This window comes from Trachurus trachurus (genome assembly GCF_905171665.1).
Source record: "Trachurus trachurus genome assembly, chromosome: 14".
Classification (NCBI taxonomy): Eukaryota; Metazoa; Chordata; class Actinopteri; order Carangiformes; family Carangidae; genus Trachurus; species Trachurus trachurus.
Window position 1 is genome coordinate 17924448 of NC_139903.1, and position 12268 is coordinate 17936715.

Below are 12268 nucleotides of genomic sequence, written 5' to 3' on the forward strand. Positions count from 1 at the left end.
AACAGACAGTTTTGGACAAAGACATCACCTGTTCATCCTCCTTCAGGAAATAAACCTCTGACATATTCTGAACTCTTCATCCTGGTTCCTGCTTTAGACGTCAGCATGACTACCAAGATGGTGATCAGGCAGCCTCAGCCTGTGATGGTGGCCCGAGACTCGGACGAGTGGGATTCTGGGATATGTGACTGTTGTCAGGATTTGCCTTCATGTGAGGTTCTACTCGCCTTACTGTTATTCAGACAAGTGCTGGATGACAAAGCGGTGTTTTTACATGTTTAGCTGATTACTATTTAAAAGCTATTTTCCTACCAGCTTAACATATAAGGTATATCTGTTTTCTTACTATAAACCACTTATTTCCAGAGTGGTGTTGACTGAGAAACAGATTGTGTTCTTTTGTCTGGTTTGTCTGTATCACTTTCTATTGTATTTTATTATTTCATTTCCTGGTTCAGGCTGTTTCGCCTTCTGGTGTGGCCCCTGCTTCGCCTGTAGAACTACCAGGGACTATGGCCAGTGTCTCTGTCTCCCCCTGCTGGAGATGTTTGGTGGGCCATGCATCCGGCCTGTCACTTTGGCCATGAGGGTTTCCATGCGGGAGCGTTATGGCATCAAAGTAAGGATACACTAACAGTTTGGGGATGTTAATCGTTTTTAATTTAATTTTTCTTCAGCTTTTCTTGAAGAGTGTTTGCGTCCCCGGAAACTCTTCCCTTGTGTTGTGGGTTTTTGCAGTGCGTGTGTTGTCAAATTGATGAAGTTGTTTTCTGAATTTGAAGCACATTTGCATGTGTTTTCTTTAGTAATGCAATATGCAATATAAATTGGGGCCACTGTAGTTTTTTCAAATTTGGTGGTCCACAGAAAATCAGACTGAAGTAGGAATCCAAGGAAAACTCAATTCAATCCGTTTGTACAAAAAACAAGACAAAACAAAAACTCACCTGTAGTTTGGAGATTTGAAAAGAAATAACGTTTTGGTCTTGCTTAACATCAACATATACGTATAAATGAATTCTATAAAATTTAAACTGATATTTCACATGATCTACATTATTCTCTGAATTAATTCATCAGGTGACTGATCTTTAGCAGTGATCAGATTGTGCAGATGTTCACTGGCAGCATCACTGTGTCTTGTCTGCAGGGCACAATGTGTGAAGACTGTGTGTGCACCACCTTCTGTTGCTCCTGCGTCTGGTGCCAGATGTCCAGAGAGATGGAGAAGAGAAGGTACCCCATTGTTCTGGTCAGCGCCAAAAGCACATAACCCCAATTCCATTCCCGCCGCAATACACCACAACCTGGGTGGCACTGCATCAGCATCACAGCTCTTAATAATGTCTTCTTTAATCTGTTTAAACTAATTCAACTTCAAGCGAGTGAGAACAAACATTCATAGTTTTTATTTTATTTTATTTTTTATACATTTGCCTGTTAGATATTTGTCTATTTATGTTTGGCTGTATCATATATAACTAACTAAATTAGCCTACATTTAATTAATTATTGATATGCTGTTAATAAAATGTATAAAAACTTTAAATCAAAAGTTAAAATGTTATAATAATCTGCTTTTATTTCTTTGTTCATCCTATTAGAATGTAAAAAATATGAAAATAGAAAAATGTGTGAAATAGAGCGCACTACACAGAAAGTGTAATGGTCACATTAATTACATAAATTTATATCAATGTAAAACACAATAGATCCTCTAGAGGGAGCCACACTCTTCACAATGATCCAGCAGCTGTGGCTTTCTGAGGTTATGTAGGGTCACAGTAGATCAGACGACAAACAGGCGGGAATTAATAATAATGATTAATGAAAAATCAAAAAAGATAAAATATCTTTATAATCAATAAGGACATGAAGCATAAGAGTTACCTAGATCTAATGCTGACAGTTGAATTCAATTAGTCCCAGTTACTTATTGCTAAGCAAGTAGACTAATAAAAATGGACAATGGTACGTTTTCTGACTTAATTAATAACAAATGAATTATTGATAAGTGGGTTTTAAATGTTCATAAGTGAAATAAAATTATTCAGTTTTCTTTAGAATGAGTACATTATTATGGCTTTTTTGGGTGGGAATGGGGTGGGGGGTCTTAACTACCATATTTATAAAAAGAAAAAAAAAGAAAATATGCCACACATCCTCCCCTTGGTAAATTACATTGAGATGAATCAGTCCGACAGATATAAACAAACATAAAATGAGCATTGTAAAGGTAAAGTTAGATTATAAATAACAACAATTTTACATTTTACATTAACTCAAACAGCAATTAGATTTTTTTGCATGATTTTTATCCATCTGCTGTCTGGACGTCATTAGTCTCAGTCAACTCAACAAGAAAGTAAAAGAAACAACAACAGTATCAATAGTAAGTTTCTCAACTTAATAAATAGAGATTATCACATTAAAACAATATTTAATAATTTGGACGGACAAAATTTTAAGTTAAAAATAACTAGATTACTAAATTACTAGAAATTACTAAACGCCACTTATTATTAGATTTAGTATTCTTATTCTTTGATCATTTCAACCAATTCCCTGCTTAAACTGGATCTACTTGATCTATATTCTTAAACAGCTTCTTAAGTGGCGGCCGTGTGTGTTTGTCGACTTGTTCTGCCGAGTGTTTCACGCCCTCTAGTGGCCACAAACATTGATTGATGACAATATCAGTGCTGTGTGGTCACCCCCACGTTTGCCAAGACGCATTAAGTTTAAAAGAGCTTGGAGAAAGAGAGATTTAAGCTTTAGTTTCTGCTGCTCTGTTTGGACTCGCTATCATGTCATATTTGGTCAAATTACTCTCAATAAACTTCGCCATTTGTTTGCTCTGGCTTTTTGGCGATTCCTCCCCGACTGCTTGGGTCGAACTTGGTCCCAGTTGTTCACTGTAAATTGCTCAGTGGGTTGTTTTTAATAGGATTATAATGACAGTTATGGTTTGCAAGAATTGATGTTTGTGACTTTTATGAGGTGTGAGTGAAGGGGCGGGGCCAGGCGGCTCGTAAAGGCCACAGGAATGTTAATTGGTCGAGGCCACTGCCTCCCTCTTTGTTCTGTTCGCTCATACTGGGCTTCTGTTGCGCCTGTTAAAGGCCAAAGCACTGATTTAAAATCTGTGACTTTACCCCCCCCCCCTCCACCCTACACACACATATATATCCAACTTACAAACCCTCCACCCTCCACCACCTCGATTCATCCCCTCCCATTCTTTCTGAAGAAAATGGAGCCTTTGCTTCCCTCATTTCCTCCATGTCGCTTAATCAGGTGGTTGGTGCCCCCCCAAAATCCGCCATCCCTCAACCCAACCCCCACCTCTACCTCCACCTTCCCCACTGAGTTTGGTCCAGTGCTGGGGGAGTCATTTTATCACAGCTTTTTTTTCTTCTTCCTCTTCATCTTCTTCTTCTATGGCCACATGGGCGCTGCAACTCCAGGAAGTTTCTGAAATCCAGAGGGAAATTTTAGTCAATATCAAAAATTTCAGCATGAGCTCAGGACAGAATTTTGAAATGAAAGAAAACCCTCAAAACCCTCAAAGTCCACAGGTAGACAGGTGTTTTGTTCCTCCATTTTTAAAAAGAGAGGAATCTTTATTCATACACACTTTTCTCTTAAACGTTACAGCGTGATTCATAAAAAGACAAACAGAACAATAGAAAAACAATTATGCTTCAAAGAGGAGTTTTAAGGTGTAATTTAAAAGTGGTAACACATTCAGCAGATGATCCCGTCCACACATGCTAAGTTGTCAAAAACATAAAAATGCAAAAATAATGGGGTGCTCGAGTGGCATATGCCTGAAGCGCGGATCGCTGGTTCGACTTCCGACCAAGACGATCTTTAACGCATGTCATTCCACTATTCCTTCTTTCCTGTCTGTCTACACAGTCCTATCTAGTAAAGGTACAGAATACCCCAAAAATGTCTAAGAAAAAAACACCAAAATGTACCATGAAGTGCCATCGAAAGCCAAATCAACATGGAGGCTAACAACTATGGCACATCGCAGGAGAATCATCTGTTTTGACTAACAGTAGTCATGTTTCCATCCAATTTGTATTGCAAATCCTGAGAAAATGTTCATTAATGCAGCAAAAGGAAATGCGCATTTGTACGGGTTTCCATCCACTACAGTCAACTGCCAATCTGCAGGAGAAAGAAGACGCGTGATGACAAAAAGGTAAACAAATGGGGAAATTGGTGGCAAAAGGAAAAGAATGTGGCAAAAGAGAGAATAATGGAGAGTTTTGAAGAAATAATATTCCAGATATGGTGTGGTCTTGGAAGAGTTATAACAACAGCCATATCTGCCTACTTGGCCGTGTTAGGAACAGTTCTGAGGTGTTGGAGAAGGCTAATAGTTACAATAGCAACGGCCACCCAGATGGCCATAATACTGGCACCTCGTTGTCCTGTCTAATACGTAGTTACACGTCATCATTTGCGCACATAACTAGTTTGCTTATCTATTTCCATAGCACTAAAGTGCATTTATCTGTAATGATACAGCAAATTTTCTTCCTCCTCCTTGATGTGTTTGCAGCGCAAATTCAAAATGTCCATTAAAATAGGTGGATGGAAACATGATTAGTGACTACTGGTTCTTCATTTAACATAAGATGTCCAGAGTTTCTTCATTGCACTTCATCATCACCACCAAGCTGAAGGTGCCCTCAGGGCCACCGTAGTTAAACCCTGTGTGGAGACATTAATAATAATAATAATAATAATAATAATAATAATAATAATAATAATAATAATAATAATAATAATACATTTTATTTGTAAGCGCTTTTACAAATGCTCAAAGACACTTTACACTTTAAAAATCAAAAAATAGAGCAACCTCAGAATGAAATAAAATTAAAAACAGCAATAAAACAGTATCAAACAGACAAAATTATATATTAAAAGCTGATTTAAAAAGGTGAGTTTTGAGCATGGTCTTGAATGTTGGGAGGTGTGTGCGGATACGGACGGGTTTGGGGAGTGAGTACGTCTGCTGATGTATTCTTCAGTTGAAATTGCTAAAAACTACAAATGATGAGTCTAAACTCTGATGGGATGGAAATCAGAGGTCATGAGATGGATTTGAACCCAGTGCACTAGGACTCCTCCTGAGTGTCTCCACGGTGACGGACAGAACAGGCCGTCTATCTGCCCCAGTCTCTCCATCATTTCCTGGGGGAAGTGTTCCTTTTAAAAGACAAGGCCGGGGGCAGCCAGGGGAGTCGGCTGATAACGTCTCAGGTTAAGATGAGGCGGGAGGGAGGTGGTGGTGGTGGTGGAGGGGGTGTAGTCCGACACGGGCTATCAGACGATGGGCCTCCGAGCAAACAAACAGCTCTGACCTCTGAAAACAACGGCAGCAGGGAGCAGCTGATATGGAGAGACGGATAGGTGGAGGTTTGGTGGTGCAGCAAGTGTGTGTGTGTGTGTGTGTGTAAGTGTGTGTGCAGGGGAGGTAGAGAGCACAGTGCACGCAGGGCAAGAATTATCTGATCCCTTTGTGATCTTAGCGTCTCAGTGTCTATTAAAAACAGCGTGTGTGTGTTGTGTAGTTTTTTTTTTCCATTTAAAGAGTCACTGTCTCCTACAGAGCTAAGAACTGAAGAATAACACAGCTCACTCACTTGTGTTTAAACTGAGACCTTAGCTTCAACCCTGCTAACACACATCACATTGTAACATTATGTTTAATGTTGCACATGTAGCCTTCATTTTGCATTGTGGAAACACTGCAGAGTCCAGTTCATTTTGAAAACCCAGGTTGGCATCTGGACTGTGAAGACTAGGAAATTTTGAAACTATGATGTAAGCTGATGGTGGCTCCTGATTGGCTCATCATCCTCGCTTAACGTGGTTGCTCAGATTTTTTAGCCTGGACTCAGATTGTTTTTGTTTCAAAACTGCAAAAATGTAGTTGTGCGGATGTCGCCTAAGACAGCAAACCTCAACCACTCATCACAGACTGATGACTGGAGAGTTTTTTTTGCAGATAAACAGCAAAAACAAATATTTTTGCATAGTTTTATTTTTTTGTTAGTGTTGAAGAAGCTGACTTGATATGTAAATAGACTATTAGAGCCAACATGATCGGTACAAAAGTGTCAGGCTGCTTCCTCTGGAGCTGCTGACCTCTGGAACCTCCAAGATTGTGATCCATCTGAGTCTCTGTCTTGGGTAAATTTAGGGAACTAAAATGAATCAAACTTTGTTAATCTGAGAGTAACGAAGGCAATTATTTGAAGGAGACGGGACACCAACACCAGCCTCATGTACGGTGGCCCTGAGAGTTCAACACAGTGCTACTTAATTAAACACACACAAAGACACAAACGTGCTGTAAATTCAGCCCCACGACACAACAGGAAAAGAAAACTGTGTCTCAGAAAACGGTGGTTTTTTAGAAGAGTTCAGTGTCTAGGGGTCAGACGCTCTCAGATTTATTTGCGTTTCTGTAGACGTGTGCGTCTTCTTGTATTGGTCTGTGACACATACAGACAGATGAGAAAGAAGAGAGGGGTGAGTGAGGGGGAGGCAGGGTCAACAAATACTTTGATTACTGAACCTTGTCATTCAGACAAGAGGCTCGGCCTCATCAGACAGGCAGCGTTTAATCACCTCCCCTTTCGTTTTACATAAATTACGTTTACAAATGACGTGTTTTTCAGTTTTATTAGAAGTTGTGTTTTTGTAATTAAAACGCTGTCTCCTTTTTCCACAGTTTTTTGGCATTTTACAGCTAATTATGGATTCAGCATTTATGAATCAAGTATTATAGGTGTTTTATAAACACTTATTAATACTGCAACTCACAATTAGTTCAGGTAGTTACTAATTGTTTAAAAAACAACAACATCTATTTACACACTCACTAACCATTAGTGCAGGTCTAACTCAGTTCATCATTTATTAACAATTATCTTGTGAACCACTGATATAACTAGTTTGCAACTGATATAGTACTTGATTTATAAATGCTGAATCTATTAACTATGAAAATATAATTATTAACCACATTATAGATCATTTTAATAATCCACAGTTAAACATATATCAGTGTGCTTATAAATTACTTATTATCAATTATCAATATCGAAGGAATGCTTTATAAATGATGAAATAAGTCTTTAAGAATTAGCTGCATAATGTCAGTGAATATACATTGAGGTGAGTTGTTATACTGGAGTCCAGGTGGAGATTACCTGCCCTCTCAGTTCTCCACTAGGGGGCGTTGCTGAGCTCCAGGCTCCAGTCATTATGGGTCTCTGTGTGATATACGGCTGCTGCAAACATCCCCTAAGTGCATCTCAAGGTTCAGTGAGAGACTCAATAAGATCTACAACTCTTGTGTGTCATGTCTTCACAGACTTTAGCTTCAAATGTTTGTTCATTTACATGGACTAAAAAAAAATGTAAACACATTTAATCACATCTCATTAGTGGCTCATTCACTGACACACGCTGTGCTTTGTCATTCTAATTGTGACTTGACATTGATCATTCACAGGCATTGGTTTAAAAAGTGAATGGATAATTTAAGAATTATCAATACATTTATTATAAAATTGGATAATCAGATTATTATGAATTTTGGCCTGGCAGTTGATGTCGATTTGGAAATGCTCACATTTAAGTCTTAAACCCTTTTAAAGGAGAAAGTCCGGTCTCTTTTCCGCTGTTTTGCTAACCCTCCTCCTGGCCATGTGAATTTGTCTACAATGAAGCTGATTAGAAATCAATCAATAGAGTGGTGAATAACATTGAATATCATATATAGGATGTTACAACGTGCGCATTTTTGTAGTCCTATCTGTCATAAACAAGAGATTACGGCTTATGGGGCGCGTTTATGTTGCGGTGCCACAGATATGAGAGCTGGGACACCGGGTCCGCCAAGACGTGGAAGACAGAGAGCCTCTATTCTCCCTGTAACAAATTACATGTAATTTATTAAACCATCACAATTACTCTGGGGCTATTTAACTAAAGTATACATTTAGCATAGTTCAGCTAAAAATCCTGCATAGTTCCTTTTTAATATGAATACAAATACTGAAATTGATAATCAGATTACATCTATATTTTTGAGTAAAAAATGTGTTGGATTTCATGATTTTCTCATCAACATCTTCAGATGTCTTGGAATGTGCGTATCAATAATCAAATGAATAGGCACATATTCATGTTTTATATTAATTAGCACAGTTTTGAAAAAGGTCAGTGCTTTTCTTACATATTTTAGCAGTTTGGTGTCACTTTAAAATGTCCCAGGTGTCTTCTCTGTGCATGCAGCATTTAAATCTTTGATGCAAAACGTTCCTGGACGTCTCACTGTGACTCCAGCGTCTGCAGAAGCCGCCTGTTGTGGTGAGAGTGCAGCCTCACTGGAGTCACCTCTCACCGTCAGCACCAGTTAAAACTGTCCAGAGCAGCTAATGGGGGCTGGGAGGGCATGAAGGGGGGTGGGGGGTGATGGAGCTGCACAGTCACTGTTCCCCACACTGAATACAAGATGCTGTGAACGTCTCACATACGCAGCTGTTTCCTCAACTTCAAACCAGTTTCAACTTTAATCAATTTTATTTTATTATATTTTTAACCCCTAAACTATCGTTTAATTAATTTTAAACCATTTTGCCCACAGTGTTTGACAATTTTCCCACAAACATGTTGTGGGTAAATGTCAAATCTAATGCCATTTTAGCAGTTTAGTGCAGTGGCCCTGAGGGCTCAACTCAAGAAAACACAAACACGCTACAAATTCATTAATAACTTTTAACCCTAACCCTAAAACTCACCAACACAAGTGTTTCTGGGGACCAAATAAAGTGACGGACCTCTTTATCAATCAGACTTTATTTATAGAGCATTTTTCATACAAATGAAATGTAGCACAAAGTGCTTTACACCATAAAAGCAGACACAACGAAGCAAAAGTAAAACGTCACGCAACTACACACACACACACACACACACAGAGCTTGAAAGAAGGCAACTTCTTGTGTTTCTTGACTTCAGAAGTCACTTGACTTCAGAAGTTGTGAAGATGGTTACCTGTTAGTGGTGTTTGAAAATAAATAATAAACAAAGTTTCTTTGGTTTAGTACTGTTAAGTCAATATCACATGATCCAGAAATATATTGCCATTATTTACTGTTAGCTTAGCATTCGTCTTTAGCTGGCTCCATCACACTTCTGTTGTGTTGTTTTTGCAGTGTTACTGTAATTGTCAAATTGATGAAGCTTTTTTCAGACTTTGTAGCATATATCTTTGTATGTGCAGAGTTGAGCTCTCAGGGCCACCATAGTTTTTAGATTTAAAACATGATAATTATTTTAAGATAAAAATGCAGGTTTTTTTTTTTTTTTAATCTGTCATTGTTCTTGCATAATGTGTGATTTCATAGCTGAAAATGTGGCTGATTCATTGCAAACCTTTCACATCAGCATCAGTTCCACAATATCAGACCTTTGACTTTAAAGTTCTGCAGTTTTGGACAATATCAACCTAATGTGTCTCCGTCTACTGAAGGACAAACAAAATTTATTTATTTTTTAAACTGTAGATTTTACATTTCCAGAAATCAAGATTTTAGAGTTTTTTCTGCTCTTGATTTGAAATGATTCACTTCCCTTGGGCGGAGTCAGAGTCAAACCCTTCGATGTCAGTATTTTTACATGTATTTTTACACATGTGCATGTTTCTTGCAGCAGAGCAAGAAACACGCCATCCCCACCCCTACCCCTGCCTCTCCCCACCACTAACCCCCTCCACCCCCAAAAACCTAGACTCCTTGTCACCATGGTGATTGGTAGACTAAACAACGTGCAAGACTCACCAGATCCACAACCCACTGGATCATTACAAACATTAAGACGATACAAAAGGAAACAAAACTTGTGACCCTGCCCACCCATCTGAACCCCACCCCCACCCCCACTCAGGCCTCTAACACTCTCCTATTTTAAGTGCACGATCATGTGGACATGCAATTACACACACACGCGCACGCACACACACGCACACACACACACACAAAGTGGGTGAAGCCTGTATTCTTAACATTCTTCAGCCGGTAAACAAACGGCTCGGACTGATGCATCACACCCCCAGACAGATCCAGAGGGCTGGGAATGTTTATACGCTCCTGTCGCCCTCTGAGGCCTCAAGCCCCGAGACCCCAGAGGACGAGAGGACAAGAGGATGACAGGATGGAGGCTGAGAGACAAGGTTGTTCAAGTCATCGAGGAGTTGATACAACAGGAAGCAGCAGTGATAGTGACACTGGAGTGAACTGGTTGATGAAATCAAAGCAAAAACAGAAAACAGAAAAAACCCAAAGCAAACCAAAAAAATTACCAGGCAATAATAAATATATACATAATAAATATTATGTACAGAATTGATATTGCCATATAAATCATCTAATGGCTGAAGAGTGTAGATTATATAAAGAGTGTCATTGTTACAGTAAGTGCAACTAATCTGTTACAATGTGCAATGATTTTGTTAAAGGTACAATCATTTTAAAATATTCTGTGTTGTGTCATTTTGTATTTCTTTATTATAGGCCCATGCATTGTCCCATTTGCACAAAACTTCATATGTGTGATTACGGTCCACCCCTGAGCTCACCTGCCCACATCTGGTTTACCCTCCCCGGTGGATGAATGAAACATTGCATTTTTTTTTCTCCTACCAGGTTACACTAGCTTCGCATCACAGCCCCCACGTGCCTCAGGCCCCTGCAGTAGGGGAGCGAGGGCCCGATCATTGCCGTTTGCAGCATTAGTTTTTTATTGTTGTCACTGCTGATCTTTACAGAGAGTTCACAAACCAAGCTTAGCTTATAGTGTTATTCTGTCACAGGTGCATGAGAGACCTTCCTTACATGATAAGCTTTTAATTTTGAAGCCAATAGGCTCAAATACCTTTGAAGCACATGTATATTTTCAAAGTTTTTCTTATATCTTTTATACTTTAAAAAAAAATCTCACTCCTAGTGAATTAATCTATGTAGGGATGAACTGAGTTACAGTGACGATGCAGGCTCTTCTATTCTGTTCACCCTCTGAATGAATCACAAAGCTCTGTGATGTTAAATTCTTTTTTTAACATGCTGTTTGCATTGTTGTGAATGAAACAACGGGTTTGCTTTGAGTAGCAATTAATGGGTATTTATTATGCTACCGATTAATTAAGTCCTAATTAAGTCCCTCATTAACAGCTGACATTCATGAATCCTAAGTAGCTGTTTACAAAGCTGTGTCCAGTTTGATAAATTTCACTTGGAACATTTTCATTTTTAATCTCTTACTTTGTTCAGGTATCATCTATTTCACAATCTGTGTTCTTATTCTGTTTCACTATTTCTTTTTGGGATTAAACCTCTGATTTTATGCCTGCTTTAAGCACATTAAATGACCTCTGTGTGTCTAAATTTGCCTCACATCGTGGAGCCGGGGATGAAGAGCCCCTGGTGGAAAAATATTCCTGTCATATCATTTTTGTTTGTATTTTGAAACAAAATGATCTGCGTCCAGACTGACACACCTGAATACACACATACCTGAGAAATGTGTCTGTGTAGTCCTCCAGGTTATCATAGTCTTTAAGTGCTGAATTGAAGGCAGCTGGACTTCTTTGTTGGTAACGCATCACCTGCACTGAGCATGTGCGAGCAGAGTAAACAGGAAGCAGATTGTCTCTCTGATTGAAGAACAGCAAAGAGCTGCAAAGTTAAGATACAGAATTTAACTTAAAACGGCTGCAGTACAAATAAAGTTATGTCATACTTTGATTTCCCCACTGTTAATATACTGTGTATGTAATGGGTTTGTTCATTTAATTTGAAAAAGTTCCATAGTCCAGCTTTAATGGTCCACACTCTTGGAACCTGAGCAAACTGTGAAAACCATGATATAAATGAGAAAGTAGTCGTTGAGATGATGTTGGCTGAGTTACTGCACTCAGGTCATGTTGGTTGTTTGGGCCTCTTGCTCCTGATTGGATGCCCCCCCTCCTCCATCTGGATAAGATAAGATAACAGAACACTTAGTTGATCCCAATGGGAAATACATAAAGTGGAGAGTTTGAGATGGTCCAACAAGAACTTTCTTTCCCTTCGTCAGATCCACGAGTATTAAAAACCAGCACCGAGCACTTTAGTTAATCCATCCGCCGTCATTAAGTGAAGAGTTTTGAATTTGTGGTGGAAGTGAACGAGGA

The 12268-nt window shown here is 39.0% G+C and overlaps 1 protein-coding gene across 1 annotated transcript; it reads left to right on the forward strand.

Moving 5' to 3' along the window:
- Window positions 1-105: 105 nt before the first annotated feature.
- On the forward strand, window positions 106-1273 carry LOC310996520 (cornifelin homolog B-like; the record flags this gene model as incomplete). The annotated part of the gene is made up of 3 exons (XM_083985942.1): window positions 106-211; window positions 459-619; window positions 1151-1273. The coding sequence occupies 3 exons, from the start codon at window positions 106-108 to the stop codon at window positions 1271-1273; spliced, it is 390 nt and encodes a 129-aa protein (XP_083842068.1).
- Between the last annotated feature and the right edge of the window lie 10995 nt (window positions 1274-12268).